The sequence below is a fragment of the Podarcis liolepis genome, assembly GCF_965112155.1.
Source record: "Podarcis liolepis genome assembly, chromosome: 8".
Taxonomy (NCBI): Eukaryota; Metazoa; Chordata; class Lepidosauria; order Squamata; family Lacertidae; genus Podarcis; species Podarcis liolepis.
This window is the reverse complement of record NC_139560.1, coordinates 11,217,201-11,240,812: the sequence shown is the minus strand read 5'-3', so window position 1 is coordinate 11,240,812 and position 23,612 is coordinate 11,217,201. Positions and strand designations below refer to the sequence as shown.

The 23,612-nt window shown below is 45.4% G+C and overlaps 1 protein-coding gene across 2 annotated transcripts in view; it reads right to left on the bottom strand.

The window, feature by feature from the left end:
- Positions 1-268: 268 nt before the first annotated feature.
- Positions 269-23,612, bottom strand: part of KCNQ3 (potassium voltage-gated channel subfamily Q member 3) — a 162,009-nt gene continuing 138,665 nt past the window's right edge. The window contains exons 5-16 of one of the 2 annotated variants that reach the window (XM_083516632.1): positions 22,591-22,743; positions 21,132-21,242; positions 20,112-20,207; positions 18,750-18,844; positions 18,053-18,076; positions 15,149-15,205; positions 7,001-7,188; positions 5,356-5,458; positions 4,654-4,785; positions 3,887-3,985; positions 2,747-2,831; positions 269-1,813 (exon numbers count right to left, since the gene is read on the bottom strand). In XM_083516632.1, the coding sequence (XP_083372758.1) occupies positions 1,097-1,813; positions 2,747-2,831; positions 3,887-3,985; positions 4,654-4,785; positions 5,356-5,458; positions 7,001-7,188; positions 15,149-15,205; positions 18,053-18,076; positions 18,750-18,844; positions 20,112-20,207; positions 21,132-21,242; positions 22,591-22,743 (1,860 nt within the window). In that variant the 3' untranslated portion in view covers positions 269-1,096. The remainder of the gene's footprint in view (positions 1,814-2,746; positions 2,832-3,886; positions 3,986-4,653; positions 4,786-5,355; positions 5,459-7,000; positions 7,189-15,148; positions 15,206-18,052; positions 18,077-18,749; positions 18,845-20,111; positions 20,208-21,131; positions 21,243-22,590; positions 22,744-23,612) is intronic. The other variant, XM_083516633.1, reaches the window with a different exon arrangement.

Here is a 23,612-nt window from a genome sequence, read left to right as displayed (position 1 = left end):
GCAAAAAAAAATATGGAAATTTAATTAAAATATATATTATTTTTTTAAAAAAAGAAAATGGAATAAAGTGCCATGTGAATGCAGCCTTGGTCACTTAAAAATCCTGTTTAAATTAATGGAATTTAAGGCGTCAGAAACCCACCAAGTTTAGTGAGATGGATGCTCTCAAGGTGATAGGAAGGCTGCCACAACCCAGAGTGCTAGGGCACATGTAATTCTCATTGAAAAGTGTGCCTACACTCTATGATTTCATATATATATATTCCATTACCAGAAGGGGCATGAAGAATGTTCAGTTATCAAAAAGGGCAGTAAGAGCTGTTCCACAGCGAAACGGACTCCTTCAGAAGTTGCTAGGATCTCCTTCATTTGAGGTTTTTAAACAAAGGTTGGGTAAACATCCGTCAGTTATTCTTTAGCTCTGATTCCTATATTGCACAGGGTTGGACTAAAAGACCCTCAGGATTCTTTTTTTAAAAAAGGATATAACAAAGGAAATTTGGATGAACAGAATGAATTACAGTGATGCCGGCAAACTGGAAAACCGACGTACAGAAAGACAGGATGGGAGAGTGGAATATTCCACAGACATACAGACACACATATATATATTGAAAAGGGCATTGCTCTGTAACCTAGTGTTTGGTTTTGCTCTGCTTACAAAAATGTAGCATGTGCCACTGTTAGGATATCTTTTTGTGCCCAGAGTTGACCCGGCCCTCGGTATACCGAAGAACATCCATTTTTGCTATGGGTTGTTTTTGTTTTGTTTTTCTTATTTAAAATCACAGAAGAAATTATCTGTACCATTTATAGTGTAAAGTCATGCACAACCATTGCTCAAAACTAAACCGCTTAGTTTTGGCAGCATGAAGAAAACCGCATTAAGCCGACCGTATGAAATGGTGCAGGATGACTACCACTAATACCAGCATGCATTGCAGCCATTGGTGAAATTTGTGTGTGTGTGTGTTGGTTTATGAGCTAGGAAGCTTTAGGTGTGTATAGTGAGATATACAAAGTTTATGTTTACATTACGAGAAGAAGCCAGCCAGTGACTCCAACCCCACCCCAACCCACCCCCACTGGATAAATTTTAAACTGGCTTGCTCGGAGTCCATACTGAATCAGAGAAGCCCTCCCCTGTCGAAGAAAGAGGCATGGAACCACTTGGGGTAAAAGGGTCAGTATCCGTGTCCGTTTCGCCCTCGGCCAAGTAGCGTTTCTCCTTCATCCAGCTTGAGCCCCCGTTCGACCCGAAAAGGAAGTCGTCCTTGTCTTGGGAGATGCTGAACCCGCTAGGCGATCGTTCGAGTTCCTCGTGGTTGACAGAGAGGAGGGATAAGGGAGTGTCGCTGTCTCTCGTCAGGCTATGTTTCTGCCTGGAAGAGATTCTGTCTGAGTGGGGGCTCTGGAGGTCTCCTGGTGGGGAACGGTAGGAAACGTGGGGGTCAATGAAGGTGAGTATAGGCAAAACCGTCGGCCTTTCAGCGTACGAAGTTGAGAACGGCATGGCCTGCCACCTACCGGAGTTCTGACCGCCCAACGGCAACGAGAGCGGGCCAACGTCGCAGCCCTGCGTCGAGAAACCAAAAGGGGGGACTTTGTTCACCGGTACATGGTGGAAACTCGGAGGCATTTCATGAATAGAAGGCTCAGAATATTTGTAAATGATGGACTTCAGTTCAGAATATCTGTTATCCTCTGCTGCGGACACAGTTTCTTTTGAAGGGCACACTTGGACTTGGAGATGCTCCATATGCTGCATGTGCATATCGACCAAAAAATCCAATTTCTTCCCCATGTCATGGACCTGAAAGAGAAGAGCCCATCAGACTGGAGGACAATGAGCAATTGGCCATCCAATCACATGCGGCAAGGAACCATTGTTCTCTCTAGCTCATCATGGTCTCCACCAAGGACCATGGAAACCTGTGACCCTGCAGATTTTGTTGGAACTCCAATTCCCATCAGCCTCAGGTCAGCATGGCCAACAGTCAGGGGTGATGGGAGTTGTAGTCCAGCAACTTCTAGACCAGGGGTGGGGAACCATTGGCCACCCAGATCTTGCTCAACTACAACTCTCATCAGTGCCAGCAAGCATGGCCAATGACCAGAGATGATAGGAGTTGTAATTCCCCACACTTGTTCTACAGGGCCAGACTAGCCATAGTCTACACTGACTTGAAGCCACTCTCTATAGTTTTGAACAGGGAGATTTCACAGAATAAGCTAAAACATGTACTCCACCACAGAAAATAAGCCCTTTCCCCCAGATTTTTCATGTTAGGCTGTGATGGAGAGAGGAGCTTTCACCTACGTTTCTACATCTTCTCTTGGAGCAAGTTTGTACCAAGAGCTTGTTTACATGTCCCCTTATCAATAGCTCGCTTTAGCCATTTGGAATCTGAAAGCATGTTCAATCATGAGGGTGGTATTTCATGTATGGCAGAGGGAAGCAATTTTTGCTTTCGAGTGCTGGACCAACAGTGCATCTGGAAAGCAGAGCGTCACTGGGGCCAGATGCAAACTCAACACGAACTTCAAGGAAGTCTGGAGTCTCCACCTAAGCCTTTCCACATCTTCTGCAGCCAACTGTAGCAAAAAAGATGGTCACCAGTACAAAATATATATACAAAATCTCATCATTATAGCCATGTTACACATATATATATTGCTATAGGCATGTTATATGTTATAAGTGGATGTTATAGGGAAGACTTGGGAAGAGCTGAGAATTCCTTACCTGTCTTTCAACTCTGACAAATTTGCCCATCATACTTTGGTCTTCAGGATCTACTGTCGATGCTTTGGCTACATACGGATCATTCCTAAAAGCAAAGAAGGCTCTAGTTTAGGCAAAATGTTTGCTGTTGTTTTCACTCATATTTCCACTTCTTCTGGGCCCAAGGAATTAAGTGCCTCCCACACTACCTCACCAGTCTTATGTGGCATGGTGGAAGGCCATTGGATGAAGGAGAAGTGGCCTTCTCCAGGCCAGGGGATTGGCCCTTTAAGCACCTGAGGTTCTCCAATAAAGGAGGCAGAACATAAGAGAGAAGGACTGGAGTCAAAAGGCTCCAAGACCCCATCAGAGCATGCTGCTCAGCAGGAGCTGTCCGTGGTGCTATGACAACTGATCTGCTTGACAGTGCATTCTGTAGGTGCTTCTTTGGCCCCAGAGCAAGAGGAGCACAGAAACCCGAATGAGTTGCATGTGGTTTTTGGACTGAGCGGTGCTGAGGCTGCTGAGATGTTGTGTGCATCCCTCATGCCCAACTAATGCTTACCATGTCCTCCTTTGAAGAAGCACAGAATGGCCAACTCAGTGATTCCCAAATAGTGTGGCAGGAGGCACTATGATAGAATGATGAAGGTGCTACAAGATGTTATATAATGAAGTGCTCCTGTGAACCAAAAGGCCCATCCACAAATGAGGCTGATCAATGCACCTCTGTACGACTTACTGTTCTAGCTTTGCCTACCCCCTTTCAATCAGCCTCTGTTAATAGTTCGTAAGTCTGTTGTGTCTTTCTAAGGATGTGCAAACATTCTTTCACTTCCGCCTTCCAGAGGAGGTGGGGTTGCCGGCTTCACATTCCCAGCCCCCGCGTGATTGGGGGAATCCCCAGCCACATCACCCCCTGGCCAGCCAATCGGCTGGCTCTGGGGGTATGGCCTGACCTATTTAACGGGGGCGCGGCCGGGGATCTCCCTCTTTTGCCACCTCCAGCTCCAGAAATGGTCAGGATTTGCAAGGGTTCACTTAAGAGTTTTGGTGGTTGTGGTTTTTGTAAAATCTACAGCAGGGATGGGCAACACTGGCTCTCTAGGTGCTGTTGGACAGTCATCTATTCTCAACAAGCTGTGCACAGAGGAATTTCACCTTGGAGACTGCTGCGAAGGGTAAGGGAAGGCTCCTCCTTTCTGGGATTTCTTATGCTTGGGAGTGGACGGAGCTCCAGGTGCAAAAATCATATCTATCCTGAAAGAAGACAATAAGAGGACATAATGAAACAGGTGTGATTCGTTAATTGTTGGCCCGCGGCCCCAGTTACATTCTAGGATCAAAAGGTGTGCTATAAATCTTCCAAATACATCAATAGCTTTAGCTCCCATTTGGTTATGGTTTTTTTTTTAGGGGGGTGGTGGCGATCACACAGGGTCCCAAGAGGTTTAACGGTCTATTGATCCCTATACCACCACTGTGCTTGCCTCCCCGCTGCCACCAACCAGTTACTCTCTGGTAAAACACTGTGTCCAGACAGTTGTTAAAAGTGAACAAAAAAACCCCAACAAGTTTATTTTACAGACATTAACAAGCTTATGGTTCCTCCAATAATATTCCTGTCAGTATCTCAACTTTAGTTTCTTTACTGCATGGTGACGTGATGTATGTGGGAATTTATGTGCATATACCTCTGCCTTCCTCCCTTGCCAGACAGAGGACGGGTGAGTTTAAGCACCTTCCAAAATGTGGGCAGGGTTTTCTGTACAAAGTGGTAACTTCTGAATATCTCCTACAGCCGTCACTAGTGCATGGGTTGGCAACCCCAAAGAGTCTTCTAATCCATACTGTGAAATTCTGGGCCAGTCCTTGCCAGCTGAACATCTTTACACCTTTAGCACACTGCTGGCAGCATAGCCACTTACCTCGCTTGAAGGTATTTGATCCTGGTAAGCATGTCAAGGTGTCCTGCTGAATATTGCTCTATCACATCCTTTACATCATAAGGCCTCAAGGTCTCCTTGAATCGCTTCTTATAGAGGCGGAACTGTAGTATTCTGGTACAAGGAGAGAATGTTTATCACTGGGGTTTCCCTTGGCTAATTCCCACCATTCTCATAGAGGAAGGGATTGCATATGTATCTGTGTTTAAATATCAGCCTTGCTTATTAGCCTGCTGCGCTAACCATAGTTCAGCCTTTGCCACGCTGGCTCACCTCCAGTGCCCATCAGCCCCACTCAACATGACCAATTGGCATACATAGCAGGAGGTATAGCTAATAACACCTGCTCTAACTAGCTACCGGGTTGCTCTAACTAGCTACAATTGGAAATAAAACTGTCAATATCATAATGCCGTTATTAAAAAATAGTGCTGTTATTCTAAACAAAAAACTAAGGTGAAGCAGCACTTCCCAAAACAACTTGCAAACCGAAACACAGCCACTCACTGAGATTTGCACTTCTCTGAATTTTGCAATGCTTTTCGCCAGCTCTAAATGCACCTTGAGATTGGGAAAACGAGAAAAACTAAGTTTTCCCCTAGTTGCAGTCATCTCAAAGGTCAGGTTTGCAGGGGCCAATATTTTAAACTGAGGCAAAAAGAGGACAACAAGCACAGACTTTACCTGACAGCTCGGATGACCACTTTCAGCGTGGGGATCATGTCTTCAATGAGGAGTTCATTGCTGTACCCTCTGTCTTCTGCCAGAGGATCCCCAGTTCCAGCATCTAAAAGGTGAGTGAAGAATCCACATGAAGGAAGGGCAGATGCAGAAGAGTTCAGAGCAAAGTGGAGCTGCTCCTACAGTACCAGCTAAATTCTCGTATTATTGGGTTGTATCCATTGAAAATGTCCCAATAGCACAAGACTTCTGCATGCACAATGGAAAATTCCATTATTCTCTCCCCATGCTCCCCTATCCAAAAAATATGCTTTGGAGGACTGGTGGAACCCCCAGACCAGACCAGATCTGGGGTGCCCACAGGAGGAGAGGAAGATGATATTCCTTTGTACAAGTGGAAGTCTTTGTGCAAACCCATAGTTACCACCCATCAAAACCGTGGCTCCCAAATGTTATACAGGCCAACAATGTAGAAGTCAGAAGCTAGTTCTCTTGAAATTAACAGTTCACCATGCATTCTTCTTTAGCTAAAACAAAACAAAACAAAACCCTACTCTTTTGACACTTGTTAATTAGCTGTGTTGCCTGAATAAAACCATGCTTAAAGTATTGGTCCCCATTAAGTTGTTGTTGTTGTTGCTGTTTATTGGATTTATATACCGCCCTGTACCCAGGGGGCTTAGGGCGGTTCACATAATAAAATCAAGATATAAAACCACAAAATACCTAATGAAAATAAAAACAACAACCTGATAGCCCTGAGGACACAACCTAATGTGTGGTTGAGAAGGATTTCTGACACACATTAACATTCTTCATATTACCTGGCAGTATTTACATGAATTAACCTGGGAGCAAAAGAAAGCACCTCAAGGGCCAAACCATATGTGTACCAAATTCACAAGGTAGAATCGATGTTGGCCACTACTACTCCAAAATACGGGGGGGGGGAGAGAGGGTTGACCTGAATGTGCACATTACTTCTCATTTCCTTTTCTCTGTCTTCAGGGCAAATATTGAACAGTGTCGTGTACGCCTTTCCTGACACTCTTGAAAATGTGTGTGTGATTTGAGCTATGGATTCCCTGAAAAATGTGAAAGTTCATAAATGAACACACCACCTTTTACTGCAATGTCTTAAGAGTCAAGGAAGGTACTGTTTTGTGAGGTGTGTTTTCTCATAGTTCACCCCCCCCCCGCTTTAAAATAGTTGTGTGGGTCGAACTAGTTTTTAAAACCTGAAATGCAGAATCGTATCCCGAATGCTTGCACCAAATTTCATTCCAAGATCTAAATATTCAACAAAGTGATAATAAGCAAACAAACGGGGATCGTGATCGAACTTTGTTCGGACAACAAGAAGTAAGATTTTGCTGTTTTGAAAATGTCCTCCTAATTTAAAATTCAGAAGGGTGTGGGTGTGGGTGTGGGTGTGTGTGTGTGTGTGTGTGTGAGAGAGAGAGAGAGAGAGAGAGAGAGAGAGAGAGAGAGAGAGAGAGAGACTCAACCGAAAATTCAGAGCTTTGCCAGATTATACATTTGTGCAACATTCAATTTCAACTCCAGCCAAAGGGACTCAGAAAATGGAGAGAGTGATCGGTGAAATAGCCCAGGAAAATTAAAACAGAAATCAATGTGAACCTTTTACCTTCGGAGCTTTGCCAGAATGCATAAGCTTTCATTCGGAATGCAGTGCGAAAACGCTCCCTATTATTCAAGGCAACAGTCTTAGGTTCTTTAGAAGGACTTTCTTCAATTGCATCTACATTCAGAGGGGTAAATAGCTTTCCTTTAGTATTGGTACCACGAACCCGATCCAAGAGACCCAGCTTTTGGCTAAAAAAATAAGGAAAAGGGATCATTTTCCCCCTCACTCTCACACAGACCTACATTTCAAGGTGCTCCTAATGCATTATATCCCAAGCAAACATATGCATGAAGGATACTAGTAAGGACCACATGGCAGCTGACTGTACAAACCCACAGATCAATGTTTTCATAGGTCTTCAAATAAAATGCCATCAATGGACCACCCAACATCACACTCACCCTACTGAAGAATTAATCACACATATTTATTGGCTGAACTTGCACCGCTAGTATTTTCTTTGAACAAATGAATTGTGGTGTATTTCAGCAAGGATTCCTGCATACAATGACACTCAATTTGCTAAGCAATCCCACTAGGTTACCCCACCAGGGTTAAATGAATCCACCGGTTGGAAGTTTTGATCTGCCATACATAATGTGATTCCAGTCCACCAACATTAACAAATTCAGTCACTCAGCACCCCCGTGTGGCACTGGGAAGGCATTTCTGAAGAATGCTGCGGGAAGGACAAAATTCCAGTTTGTCAATCAAAATGCATGAGCAGTGAGGATGCTGTCGAATGGTGAGCCAACTGTAATTTGCAGTGGAATGTGTAACTTCTGGACAAAGCAGCAATTGTTCTCAAAACTCGGGGATTCTGGTATGGAACTGAAAACTGCATGAGCTGAAGCTGACTTAGCTGACTAGTGCAAAAGCCTGCGAGCCCCCTTTGGATGCAGAAGAGAGGGAAGAGGGGTGTTTTTCTTTGATGGGTTGGCAGCTTGAAGCTTCTGGATTGACTAGGAGGCCTAGTATAAATACTAGGAGCCTGGCCAACAGAGCAAAATATTCTGTCCATTCTGGAAGGTACTTGAGATATCCCCGGTAATGGACAACATAGGCTGGAAAATGGCCTATAGTCTCAGTTGTAGATAAGGCCAGCCCTGCCGTTAGGTCAAGTGAGGAGACAGCCTGAGATGGCAAGTGTTGTGAAGCAGCAGTAGCCCTTGGCTGTCTCTCCCATTCCCCTCTGTGGGGGGACAGAGTTGTGTCCTACAAGCAGTGGCAGAGGAAGCTGCTTGGGTGCCTGAGGCAACACGCCCAGGGTCAGAGTGAGCTGGACATAGGGGAGAGGGCGGGGTGAGCTGCCCATAGGGGCGGGGCACACTGCGGGACCTCCAGAGTCTGCCTGCCTCCTCCCACTCAGCCGCCCTACAGCTGGGGGGGAGACAGTGGGTGGACCATTTGGGCAGTGCGGAACATGCGCACGCCCAAGCCACCGCATCTCTCCCAGGAGAGACATGTGGCTCAGGTGTGCTGTAGGCCCTGTGGTGAGTGTCGCACAACATTTTGTCACCCCCATCAGTGGTGACGCCCGAGGTGGCCGGCACCCACCACACACCCTTCCTCTGCCCCTGCCTACAAGGCCCCCTAAACCGGCCTGCTGACTCTGTAGATGACACTCCTCCATCACCAGTACAGTGGTACCTCAGGTTAAGAAGTTAATTCGTTCTGGAGGTCCATTCTTAACCTGAAACTGTTCTTAACTGAGGTACCACTTTAGCTAATGGGGCCTCCCGCTGCTGCCGCTACACGATTTCTGTTCTCATCCTGAAGCAAAGTTCTTAACCCGAGGTACTATTTCTGGGTTAGTGGAGTCTGTAACCTGAAGCGTCTGTAACCTGAGGTACCACTGTATTCAATGAAGCAGGTCACACCCACATTTAAAGCATTCCTATACCACTTTGTCATGGCTTCCCCCAAAGAATCCTGGAAACTGTAGCTTACCCCTCAATGGAGCTGCAATTCCCAGCACCTTTAGCAGGCTAGTTCCCAAGGTTCTTTGGGGTGAAGCATGACTAAGTGGTATACGACTGCCTCAGGTGCATGGCAAGAATTTGACCCCAGTCCAGTCATTTTGGGGCAGCGAAAGGTCTTGGGCTGGTCCTGGGTCTAGATTTGTGTATGTGGTTGGATCCGAGGGGCTTCAATAAGTCCAAATGTGCCGTATTAGGTCTCTGCACACATGCGGCCAATGCTTCCAGTGTGTGTCATTCTCCACAATTGTTTGCAGTGGGGTGTGTTGCAAACGGGTACCGAGCATTTGAGTGGCATAAGGGACATTTCAAGACGGTGCTTGCCTTTCCCACATACCCACTGCAAGATCTGGTAATAATCTGCATGGGATTCTAGAAGGCAACTTGGGAGGTTTACTGAAATTGGTTCAGTGGGATGGTTCAGCTCCAGCAGACCCTGTGGTTCCACCATAAACACACAAGCTATGATTCAGAGCATTCATCCTGTTTTAGGCTCATACAACCACTGTACTGGATTTGGAATTGTTAATTCGGACGTCAAGCCAATAATTTTGGCTCTTGGGGATTATGTGGTCCTCTCTTGTGATCACTGTGCAAATGGATGATGTACATGGAGTCCAAATCGGCCCGTCACATTACGGACTCTAATTCCACCATGTTTTACTGCAAACAAGGTTTTTACAATTGGGCAAATGTGTGATGACACAGGAATCAATCATGGGTCTTAGACATGTTCAAGGCAACTCAGTTTACCACGGACCAAGTAGGAATTGGAAAAAAGGAATATCTGCAACAGTCTGCCCCCAAAAGGTAGAAAACATAATGCACGAACAAAATAGGGTTTTGAACAATATAGTTGCGCCATCATGTCAGGAAGCCAATGGAAGAAAATCAGCAATATATGAATGGTGCAGAGCAAATGCAGAGAAGAGACATCGATTCACACAACTCCATTCAAATAAACTGTGTGGATGTGCCAGTTCTGAGGTGTTTCAGTCCTAGATGCCCCAGATCCTAAATAGACAGATAATCAATTGTAGGCATGCATAAAGCATGGTCTGCATTAACAATTTCAGATATTTCAATAATAATGACAACAATACTTGGCAATGATATTGCATTTGGAATATCCCCAGTGCTGGCACCAGGCTGTTTTGTGGCCCAGGCAAAGCTATTTTGCATCCTAGTTAAGGTTAAATACTTGCACCTCCCCCCAAAATATACACTAAACTCAATTTTCAAAAACAGATGTCTTGTAGAAATGATAAAATTCTTCAAAATATAAAAGAAAAGTAAAATATTATCAGGAATGTATATTTTTTAAAAAGAAACTGTATAAAATTGTGCCCCTCAAAGGTCAGGACTGCACCCCTCTGAGGTCTGTGCTGTGCCCTAGACGGCTGCCTAGTTGCCATCAAAACCCAACCCCCAGGTCATTTCCGGTAAACTATAGAGCAATCCTATAAAATGGCACAATATCATTATCCCTAATAATGCTAGTATTATCCCCGGAGAGCAGAGTGTGCACAAAAATGATGCAGGGCAGGGGACAGTGAAACGAAGAGCACAATGTCACCAGGCAATGGGCATGTTTTGCCACACAATACTAAAGATGAGCTCAATTTTTTAGCATTGACCCTGTGCTCACCGCAATGCCTGTACTGCTCTTAGCCATTATATGAGATCAGGAGTAGCCATCATGGTGGCCGCAGACGTTGTTGGACTCCAACTCCCATCAGCCCTGGCCAACATGGCTGACGGTCAGGGATGATGGGAGCTGTAGTCCTGCGGCATCGAGAGGGCAACACATTGACTACCCCTCCACTAGATCATCTCTAATACAGCAGCCAGAATCAGATGTAATGGCAAACACTCATTTATGATGACATGAATGACCATGTCATGTACAGTAACACCCTTGTCCTTAGTGCACAGGAGGGAACTGGGTTTCCACTTTCATTTTTGAACTTTCTACAGTTCCCTGTTACACATGTACACATGGAACTGTGGTTTGTTTTAACTGTGGTCACTTAACTATGTTCTGACCTCAACCCACATTGGGCTGGGTATTCCTCCAGCCATATAAGCTTATATCCATGCCACACTTTCATGTAAACCACCCTTGAACTTCAACACAGCTTGAACAGCAAATGTAAATGCAGGTGATAAAAAATACTTAGCTGTAGAAGTATGGATGAAGGGTTAAATCTGAATGAGATAGAGACTCTATGGATAAGATGAAAAGACAATACTAGACCAGGACCTCCAGGCCAACTCAAAGAGGAAGAGAATAGAGCCAGAGTCTGAGAAGAACTGGCCTAAACAGAATTAGTTATCTTATGTAGGAACAACCAGTCAATGCATGCTAATAGATATTCAGGCTTGATAAACTGTGAACAGATTAACCCAGAGAAAATGAAAACAGTTGTAAATACAGGGATAATCTTGGTCATTTGATTGTCCTTTTTACCCATTGTTGTCTTTTTAATTGTATATATTGTTTGTTTTATGTTGCTATGGCTGTTGGCTAATGCGAATAAAGTTTATCTATCTATCTATCTATCTATCTATCTATCTATCTATCTATACAGGGACCAGGTGAAAATAGAGCAAGTAGAATGATGTCCAAATGCAGCAGAACAAGTTATCAAACTATAGTTTGATATCCTCGTTTGTTTCAAAATAGGTTTGTTTCAATTAAAACATACCACAGTTTCCAGAGTTTGGACATAACAAGGAACTGTGGCAGATTCAAAGTGAAAGCAGAATCTCATGTGCACAAAGGAGGGTTAGCCGAAGGGTTGTGCAGACTTCCTCTCATAATGACAAGCCATGATCCAGCCTTTACTTAATACAGTTCTTTAGAATAAACATTGCCAGGTCTTCAACGGAAGCTTCTCCACAAAGCATTTGAATATTATTGAATATCTGAAAGTTAATGGGAAGGATAGTGGAGGTCAAACTTTTGCCTCCTGTGTAAGCAGAACGAAACTTGAATAAGCCTTTGGAACCACTCATGCAACAGCTGAATGCAATTCCTTCTCAGCATGCAAACCAGACACTCCCCTATTCATTGTCTGATTCTGCAGTTCATAACCAAATAATTAAATAACAAATGGCAGAGCAAAGCATGCCTCTTCCTCCATTTATCAGCCTTTTTTTTTTTGCAGGAGGAGGGGGGGAAAGACCAATAAAAACTGAACAAAAATATAGCAGTTATATTCTTAGATTTTGAAGCCTTAACACTGGAAACACAAGACAACCATGCTTGCTCTGATTTTTACTACATTAGAAAGATGTATGTATCAACATGGCTGAACACAGCTCCACCAAGCTGCGTATTGTTTGGTAGTGATATCAAAAACACATAAGACGGACTTACACAATGTTCTGGAAGCCCAGGACAACCTCTAAGGCAAGTGTGGGGAACTTGTGGCCCCCTGACGCTTTTTAACCCCAGCTCCCACCAACCTCAGATGGCGTGGCCAATGGTGAAGCATGATGGGAGTTGTAGTCCAACAACGTCTGCATCCCTGACTCCAAAGAAACCATGCCTCAAAGTAGCACAACTCAACGTCTGAAGGTCTGTTTGCCTGCTCTCTCTGAACTGCTTTGCTGGAAAGGGTGGAAGAGGTGACGATGGAAAACTGAGAGGCAGAAGACAATGGACTAAATTTGGCAGATCTGTAAACACTACCCAGGAAAGAAATCAAGGAGAAGCCCATTCCACCTAAAATTTGCAAATTGGGTTGGCACCCACAAGGCTTTCTCATGGTGTAGAATGAAATGCCTATGTTACATCAGCTTCTGGTGGACTCCAAAAATTACCTCCAGTGTATTAAGACTTGTATCTAAAGGGAGAAAAGGGAATCCAGGGAGGCTAAGAAAAGAGATGGAGGCAGCAGAGGGAACTAAGGAAAGGGTAAGTAAAGGAACCTAAGAAGCTGAGGTAGCATCGGTCCCTCTAGCTCAGTATTATTTGCATCAAGGACGGAGAACCTATGGCCTTCACAATGCTGCGGGAAGACAATTCTCATCACTCAAGACCCTTAGGCCATTCTGGTTGGGGCTGATGTGCGTTGAAGTCCTAGTAACATAACCTAAGGTTTAGTAGTGTTGGGCATGTGTGTTGAAGTCCAGCAACGTCTGGAGGGCTGCAGGTTCCCATCCCTGTTCTGTGACAACCAGCAGCAGCTGGGCCAGAATTTCAGACATTGCCTGTCAAGAACAGAATCTGGGGCTTCTGCATGAAGGCAAGCACTCTACCATTGAGCCACAACCCTTTCTGCTAAGGCCAAGGACCTGCTGGCGGTTCCCTCACTGCGAGAAGCCAAGTTACAGGGAACCAGGCAGAGGGCCTTCTCGGTAGTGGCACCCGCCCTGTGGAACGCCCTCCCACCAGATGTCAAAGAGAACAACTACCAGACTTTTAGAAGACATCTGAAGGCAGCCCTGTTTAGGGAAACTTTTAATGATTGATGCATTACTGTATTTTAATATATTGTTGGAAGCTGCCCAGAGTGGGTGGGGTATAAATAAATTATTATTATTATTATTATTATTATTATTATTATTATTATTATTATTAATGAGCAGGAGACAGGGAAAAGAGGATACACCGACACTTGTACATTTCAATATCTGCTAAACTAGACTCTAATCTTCCTCAAGTGAGTAAGAGGAAGGATAATTAATAAATCATATATCCTATCCTTCCTTCCAAACCCCTCCCATCATGGGCTCTCCTTCAAAATTTCCCAATTCCTCAATGGCAGTTGATGTTACCCTGTTCTACAACAGAATCCAGTTTTCTTCCAGCTTTGCTCAACCTGAAGTCCCACCATTATTCTGAAGGTAAGGAAAGGGAGCGTTGTCCTGCAGTTCATACTGCAATCTGGGTTGGGTGGGAGAGAGAGATGAAACCGGCCAGTTCATCACCTCCTTCTCTGCGCTAGAAGTTGCGGGCTGGAGGAGAAGGAGACGAGGGGATTCCTTCTCTCCCAGAGAATCAAATGCCTTCAAGAGCAACACAGGAAGGGAAATCTCTTACTTGTGAGCTGCCCTAGCAGTAGGGAGTGAGGCCAGATTGCCTGTGTGTGTTGTGCTACACCTTACGTCTCCTGGGGTGCAATAATCTGGGGGTGGGAGCACCTTCTGGGCTTCACATCACCCCTTCCCCATTTAATGTTACGGAAAAGGAGCAATGCAGCAGTGAGCTGCAGCTGGCTGGAAAGCAAAACATTATGGAAATGTTTGGGACTGTACCGTGAGAACAAAGGGGCAGTCTATTCACTGTGCTGAGCACCGGATGTTAGCTCAGAGTGTCATTTGACCTGTACAGGAAGTACAGGGGTGGATTTTGTCTCTCTGCTATTGGATTCTGAAGAGAGCAGACGTGTTTCTCTGTAATGCTGCAAAGACAGAAATAAAGGCATGTAAATGCATTTCTGTCTATCTCTTTCCCCTCCCTGGGGGGGAGCAGGGAGCAGGGAAGAGTGGTGTGTTCTTCTCACGCTTGAGGAGGATCGCCGATAGTGACCTAGCCTGTATCCTGCCGGGAAACACAGACAGGGAGGTCAACAAGGAGATCAAGCCGGGTGCCTGGAAAGTGGCCAGTTCCTCTGATAAGGCTTTATATCCGACATTAATTAATTAATATTCCACCTTTCCTTCAAGAAGCTCAAGGTGGTGTAGATAGTTCTCCTTTCCCCCATTTATCCTCAAAACAACCCTGTAAGGTGGGTTAGCCTAAGAGTGAGTGACTGGCTTCATGGATAAGGGGGGATTTGAACCCCAGTCTCCCATGGTTCGGATGCATGGCTCATAGCTACCAGGAGCTGTGTGTCCGGTATTGTTGGCCCAATTTTATGGAACTCCCTTCCACCTGGGATTGGACAAAATGAAATGTGGCCCCCAAGCTGTAAAAAAAAAAAGCTTCCTCATCTCTGCTTTATAGTATATATTAGACGTTCATGCTGAAAATGAAATTTGCATGTTCCATGCTAGACAACGCCCTCCCACTTCCATCCCTTCTCCACTTTTGGGTTTGATAAACTACTGTAGTAAAAATGGCTATTCAAAAATTAAAATAAAGGAGAAGATAGATATTGCAGGCAAGAACGGCATGCAGTATATAAAAAAGATTTGGTTGCTATTCAGATGCGTGTACCTAAGTTTTCTGGTGACGCTTGATCCAAAGAAAGCCTCCCTACTAAACATGACATTACTGCAAAGTGAAAAAGATGTCATTGTGAGTGGTTAATGTTCACTTATGAGAATCTACGTGGAATTAATTAAATGAGTACGGAAACAGGATTACTGGAGCGTCTGGTCCTTCAGCCCTGACCCAGTTTCTCTTCTCAGGAAGGAAGGCTAAAAATAATCACATTTTTACACTTACACCGTTGCTTGCTATATTGCTATCCTCCTTTCGCAACCCACACCTCATTGAACAAAGGAACACAGATTACATACACAAAATATTGGGAAGAAATGCAACGTTAAGAATAACAGGCGTTGTGACATTGGGTTGCGTTCAGCAGAGGCCTCCCATCACCTCAAAGACTTCGGTTCACATGAGGAGCCTCCCCTAATTCTCCTTTCCCCATGTGCCCCAGCTCTGTCCTGGGGGTCAACACAACCCTCTGGAGCAGATTTTGGGGAGCAAGAGGAGAGCAGACTGAGGGAGGGTTCACTGCCCAAGCAGAAGAGGTTTTGTCACGGTGTGCTTTTGGAGCAACTAGATACCTCCTGAGATATTTGAAATAACAAGCCATAGCAATGGTTCTGAACCGTGATCTCTCTTGTTCATCATCAGCACAGAAACATCATAACAGAGCACAGAAAGACAGGGTGAGCCTGCCCAATAGCCCTGAGCTGGACCATACCAATCCTTCTGGAATATGATCTCATAGAATCATAGAATTGTAGTGTTGGAAGAGACCATGAAATTCATCCACTCCATCCCTTGCAATGAAGGAATATGCAACTGTCCCCATATGGCGATGATTGCTCACATGTGGACAGCTCCATTGGTTAGAGCATGGTGCTGATAACGCCAAGGTTGCAGGATCAATCCCCATACTGACTCCCTTTGAACTCTACAATTCTATGATTTGAGATACCTTCCCAGCTGAGAACTGGCTATGTGACCGCGCCAAGATGTATCCCCGTCACAGATCATCATGTTCTCATTCAAAACACTTTCTCATGCCATGACATAGCTGGTTGCTGCTTGGAGACTTGGGCTGGACCCAAGGAATTTCTTGCTCCTGTGGAAAGAATCTTTCCACAACAGATGGACTCTTTCTATTCCTGCAAGGACACCTTTGGACCTAACCACATGCTGCTGATGCAGTAAATGGCTTGTTCGGCTTGTTTTCTAAGCGTAAGAATCTATTATTTAACATTCTGCCAATACATCTTACATAAACTAAAGAAGATCATTGCAAACTGTCTCAGGTCCCATTTAAAAACAGGTTCATGTCAGACACCAAAAAATGAATGAGAAACAGCACACTAGGGGCTGGTTTTTGTACCCAATATGGGAATGGATGAATATGCAGTCATGGTGCCATAACATTTAGGGCTGCTTACCATATAGGTCACCCTCACCTTGACCAGAAATGTGCACAGGGGACATGAACATTCCACATCCCATAAGGGCTAGTCCATTTGATAAGCACTCTCATGCATTACAGTTGCTATGCTGTATCATGATCTAAGAATCAGTCCTTGATGCTGCTTATGGAAGTGTCCATAGAGTTAAATACATCTGGAAAGAAATTCAGTAGGTCTAGCCCTGAGGTGCTAGCTTTCTATGTCTGGGGAGAATTTAAATGAGCGATTCCACCTAGAAACTGAAATGGTATTGCCCAGGAAGGTTGGAAGACAAATGTGGTACTATTGACATTGATACAAAGAAGTGGGAAATGTAACAGAATATTGCAGAATGGAGTGCGTCTGTTCAGGGTTCTCCATTCTATCCCCCGCTCTGAAGTGGTTTCCTATTACTTCACCCCAACAATACACTTCGCCACTGAGCTTGCTCCATCCTGACTGGGCAGCTTTTCGGAGGGTCCTCACCTCACTATCCTGCTGAGGCTTCTCGCACACACTCCTCAATATTCATAATAAAAAAATTCCTTCCAGTAGCACCTTAAAGACCAACTAAGTTAGTTCTTGGTATGAGCTTTCGTGTGCATGCACACTTCTTCAGATACATTGAAACAGAAGTTGCCAGATCCTTCTATATAGTGAGAAGGTGGGGAGGGGTATTACTCAGAAGGGTGGTGGGAATGGGTGATTGGCAGATAGCTGAGATGAGCCTGTTGACGACTCTTAACGACTGCAATAGGTATTGCAGGAAAAGGCAAGGGGTGGGAAGGTGAAAATGGCTTAGTCATGTATAATGAGACAAGAATCCAATGTCTTTGTTCAGACCAGGTCTCTCCATGATTTTAAGTTTGGTAATGAGTTGCAATTCAGCAGCTTCTCTTTCTTCTCTTTTTTTATTTTGACTATGGCAGACCAACACGGCTACCTATCTGTAACTCCTCAATATTCATATTTACTTTACTCAAGATTCCTCTAAGCCTTCGTTCTCATGCACGAATGGTGCAGTTTTGCCAGCACTCGGAGAACTGAGGTTGTAATTGGCGGCTTTGATTTGTTCTCTTTTGCTTATTAATTTTCCCCACTATGAACATGACAAACAACAATAAATCAATTACGCTGTTGTTCTTTTTGAGAATTATTAGTATGCGCCAATTCATTAACGCCTGCGCATGTAGCAAATTAAGACCATTCTGCTATCAGATCAAAGGTACTGATGTCCCTTTTGCTTAAAATAATTACTGCAGCAACAGGTCAAATGCTAATCCGTGATTATGCTACCCAGACAGTCCGTTTTTTGTCATCTGGACAAACAAACAGACTTAGACTACTCAAACCTACTTAGCCCATTACAAACCAGTTAAAAGTCACAATAGCGGGGCTGGATTTGCGTTCCTCCATCTGAACATACAACAAATGAATGCACGACCATAGGAAGCTGAAGATATTGATTACATACCTGGTCCCATCCACTGGCTCTTTCCTTTTGGAGAATTGAAAGCAATGGGAGAAAAGCAAGGAGAAAGGAGGTAGCTGTTAAATTTAGCAGGAAATGCCAAGCATTAGCTTCAAGCCACGCAAAGGCATTTCTAAGTGCTTTTGGTCCTGCCACCTGACCCATAAGAATCCTACATGTGCTTCTCAGGGGACATATTGGTAAGTGATAAGGTTTCTTTATCACGGGGATGTGGAACCTCGTTCCTCTCCAGGTGATGTTGGACTCCAACTCCCAACAGCCCAAGCCAACATGGCCGATGACCAGGGATTATGGGAGTTGTAATTCAACCAAAGTCAGAGGTTTCCTCACACGTGCCCACACGCCACATATTTCTCCACCCTCCTTCCAGGCGAACACAGTCACTTCCAGTCATGATCACAGATCACAGTTCAAGAAAGCACTGCAGTCAGGCAAAAGCAGTCTGCGAGGGTGTGGTCTGGGAAGGGGCATGGCCTGGGAAGATTCCCAAGGGCCAGATAGGCCTGGAAGGGCCAGGAAGTTCCCCGCCCCTGGTATGCATACATTACAGGATACACAGTCTTCTCTGCCTGCTCTCAACAAAGCTGCCCCTTTCGTAACGCTCTGGTCTCCTGTTCCATAACCATGAAACAGGCCATGCTGATTGATCTGGGAGGATGTCTCAAAGCACAAGACTTGCCTGAAATACGGGAATGACACAATTGATTCATAAAACCTCCAAGTGGCAACGAGGTCCAGCCTATTGGGATTAGTAGCATAGTACCTCCAGGCAGCCTAAAGGGACACAAGAGGAGCAACATGGTTAGGAGAAGAAGGGGAACGACTGGGGTGCATGTTGTGCCTATGAGCAAATGCAACTGGTGAATGAATGCTTTTGCGCCCAGGAGCCAGACAATGAGACAAGATGTAAGAGGTGATTTGCCCTGACCCTGACCCAGCCAAGCAGTCCAAGGTTTTAGGGCTGTTTGTGGTTAATAATAATAATAATAATAATAATAATAATAATAATAATACATTTTATTTATACCCCACCCTCCCCAGCCAGAGCTAGGCTCAGGGTGGCAAACACCAAAAAAATCACAGTAAAAACATAATGGGGGGGGGGACAATTTAAAATACATGTTAAAATGCAATTTAAAATGCAGCCTCATTTAAAAAGTAGCCAATAAATCCAGTCCATAAGGGGAGGGAAACATAAGGGTCAGACTGAGTTCAAACCAAAGGCCAGGCGGAACAGCTCTGTCTTGCAGGCCCTGCGGAAAGATGTCAAGTCCCGCAGGGCCCTAGTCTCTTGTGACAGAGCGTTCCACCAAGTCGGGGCCAGTACTGAAAAGGCCCTGGCCCTAGTTGAGACCAATCTAACCACCTTGCAACCTGGGACCTCCAAAATGTTGTCATTTCTGGGCCTTAAATTCCTCCGTGGGGCATACCAGGAGAGGCGGTCCCGTAGGTATGTGGGTCCTAGGCCACACATAGGACAGAGGCATAGGGATCTGTCCAGTTCTGTAGATCACAACGTATTATCATTCCATGACATTCTGGTAAGAACACAGGAATATAGGGAGCTCTCCCTTGACCCATTTAGCTCACACTGGTTGGCAGAGGCTCTCCAGGGTTTCAGGCAGGGTGCATGCCACTGAACCCGAGAACATGTGCATGCTAAGAAGATGCTCTACCACTGCAATCCTGCCCTTTCCAGAAAAAAACCCACCCCATGACCACTAGGTTCCAAGAGGGGCACTGGTGAGCTTTGTCCCTGCCCCCTCCACCCCAAAAAATGCAATAGAAGGAAGGCAACTCCTACCCCACTTTTGCCCTCCAAATACCCCCTTCCCCAAATTTCCCCAAAAAGTTCTCATTGGAGAACTTTCAGTCCAGCCAGTGATCTTTTCTTCTAGTTAAAGCTGGAAGGGTTTCATAAAGAAATATGTGAAAGGCCAACCCCTCCTCTGTGGCTTCTCTGCCATGAGACCTGGAAGAGGGCAGTTTTCAAAGAGCTGCGAACTGTGTGTGTTTCAAAGAGGGCACGATGAATCCCAACCTGTATGAGTTCCGCTGCAGGCTTTCTTCTTTTCTCAAAATGTTTCTGGCGGTGTTGCTCCTGCACTTTCAGAGCGAGTCCTGAACCCAAAATGCCCTGAAAGCAAAGTTGGGCAAATCATCATCATCATCGTCATCATCCTGTTGAAAATGGAAATGTCAGACCGAGAGCAAAACGGGAGACAGCTTCTCCCTGGGGTTCGAAAATGGTGGGGAAGTTGGAACCAAGATTGTCCTGGGCAGTGATAGGTGATGGAGTTAAGGGCAGTGTCTCAAAGCTTAACTTTTGTTATAACAACAACAACAACAACAACAACAACTTTTTATTTATACCCCGCCCTCCCCAGCCAAGGCCGGGCTCAGGGCGGCTAACAAGCAATAATAAAAATAAGTTGAATGAATACAACTTTAAAACAACATTAAAATACAACATTAAAATATTGAAACATTAAAATATTAAAATGTAGCCTCATCGCAGGAGGAGAAAGGAAAAGGAAAAAGAAAGAGGGGGAGGGAATCAAACTGACTCCAAGCCAAAGGCCAGGCAGAACAACTCTGTCTTACAGGCCCTGCGGAAAGAAATCAGATCCTGCAGGGCCCTGGTCTCATGAGACAGAGCGTTCCACCAGGCCGGAGCCAGAGTTGAGAAGGCCCTGGCTCTGGTTGATGCTAATCTGACTTCCTTAGGGCCCGGGACCACTAGAGTGTTGCTATTTATGGACCTGCCCCCTCCACCCCAAAAAATGCAAAAGACCTGTTGAGGTGCTCCTCCCTAGTGGTGGCTGATGTGTGGGGCGGAAGGCAGAGGAGCCCCCATTGGTGGGACTAGAGCCTCTTCTGAGGAAGGGAGAGGATGAGGTGGATATCTGCATTGGGTGTTTTTTTTTTGTGGGATGGGGGCTTTGATTGGAACACTTGAAATACCTAGTCCCCTCTAAGGGTCACCAGGAGCGACGTCACCCGCCCCATTCCCAACCTGTTCCCCCATGCCTTCTCTCACAAGTCCACCGGCAGAACTTACAGCTGGAAGAGCAAAGAAGGAAACTCCAACGAGAGAGAATGTTGCTGCTATGAGGCGTCCCTCCCATGTTTTGGGCGTCTTGTCGCCATAGCCGATGGTTGCTAGCGTAATCTGTGGGGAGAAGGTTTGGGACAGTCTGCAAATGGGCAAGGACAATGATTTCTTGCACTTTCCAACTCCGTAATGCCACTCCTCAGTCCCGTACACACCCTGTGTTTAAGGCAGTATCATACCATTTAAACAGGCATGGCTCTTTCTCCCTACCCCCCTGGCAAAGAACCATGGAAATTGTAGTTTGTTAAGGTGCCAAGAGTTGTTCCGAGACCCCTGTTTCCCCTCAAAGAGCTACAGTTCTCAGAGTTCCCTGTGAAGAAAGATTGAATGTTAAACCACTCTAGGAACTGTGACTCTGGAAGGGGTCTCCTAACAAACCTCAGAACCCTTTGTGAGGAGCTCGTCCTACACTCGACTAGAACCCTGGCAGAGACACATGCATGACTGGCATGTTCTCTCCCTCCTGGTCAATCGTTCGAGAGCTTCAAAAGCTTTCCTCAGCCCAAACATCACAGCGACCGATGCCAACAGACATCAGCACACTTAGGGATCCACGGAGTCTTCGCAGCTTGCGTGACAGACCTCAGCAACTCAGCATTTTGGCTAATCTACTTTATTTACATATAAACACACACGGAGCACTGCAACATGGCTCCCTCTCTCTCTAGCATCTGACAGCAAAGAGAAAAAGAACAAAGGACAATAGTCCCACTTCACGGAACACAGTAGCACAAACATCCTGTCTCCATCACTTCCCACTCTGTGGAGTCAAAACATACGCCGTCATGTGAAAGACAACAATTCCATGACTGCAATCACAGAGCAGGAATTCTAACACCCTTAACTACAGTTCCCAGAATTCTTTGGGAGAATCTTCAACTATTTAAAGTGGTATGATGCTGCTTTAAATGTTGTGTGGATGGGGCCTCCATTGCTGCATCTTTTCAAGTTGGAATTGGCTTTACTTGACGGCCTCCACCATTTCCCCCATGCATGTAAAATAACATTTTCAATGAACCTGGAAGGTGTTGCAGGAAACACTTTTTGGTTCTTTTAAGGTACAGGTGGGCAACCTGTGGCACAAGTAGCCTCTAGCTAGCCCCCAACCTCATTTTATGTTTCTTCCCATCTCTGGTTTTCATTCCACCCAATGTCAGCATGCGGCCCCCGACAGGTCACTCCAAGGGGATCTGGCCCTCAGCAAGTTAGAGGTTTCCCAGTCCTGTTTGAAGAGACTGGAATTGGATGCTGCAAGCTTCCATCATCCTCCCTTCCTTTTCCTTCCCTTTTCACAATGCAACCCAAGCTGAATAACGGCTAGCATTAAAATGCTAAAGGACCCCAGAACATTCAGATGAACCACCTCAAAGCAACGTCAGCCCGCATAACCCCTGTGGATACTGACCAGTCCCCACCAAAGGGCATCGGCATAGGTTTCAAACTCCCTTTTTTCCTTCCCTTCCTCGTTTTTTTCAGGCACATCTTTCTCCACCAGGTAAACCAGGAATGAGGAGAGGATAAGGGTCAGGAACCCGATGTACCAGGCAGTGATGAGTTCCTAAGAGGGAAATACACTGCTGTAAGACAGAAAGCAAAGTTCCTGACTGGGCCAGGTCTTGGCCTCAGACCAGGACATTCCTAGTTCAGGAGACCCAATAGTTATTGCTCACCAGGGCAAGATGGTTTGAGCATATAATAGGGTTGCCGTATGTCTGGAATTTCCCAGACATATCCGGAATACTGCCGCCACAAGCAGTTTCTGGGCAGAAATCGGTGAAATGTCAGGGAAAATCTGGACATATGGCAGCCCATGTAGGCAGTGTCGTTTTTGCCGATTTTCCTCAGAAATAGCTCCCAAAAATGTCAATTTTTGCAGGGGGGAAAACAATTTTTCTGTCCAGATTTTCACTTTTTGAAATATGGCAGCCCTAGCATATAACACCAATTATGGCCTGTGTCAGGGTGATATGTGGGTGGTTGCCGAGATAAGAGCCCGGGATTCCAGCTTGTCTTTACAAGATTTATTAAGTCCAAAACTATGTACAGTACGGAGCTCTTGAAAGCATGTCTGCCTCAGTCGCTATCAGTTGCCGGAAGTGGCTCATGTTCCCCCTCCAGCAGAGAAACTTCCTGAGACCCCCCCCCCTTTTCCTCCTCTCCTTACGTGAAAACCTAAGCACCAGAGACTGCTCCTTTCTCTCTACTATAGCAGCCTTTGGATCTCCCTCCCTCTCATTTTCCGTGTTTCCTGACAGTCCCTCCTCTTCTCCCTCTGACGAAGTGCAGCTGCTCATCAAAATAGGCAGCTCTCTGTACATTCCAGTCTCTCCCCCCTTCTCTGCCAACTGATCCCTGACAGCCTGGCTGCCAATTAGTTTCTGGGCCCAATTCAAAGTGCTGGTTTTGACCGAAACAGCCTTTAATGCC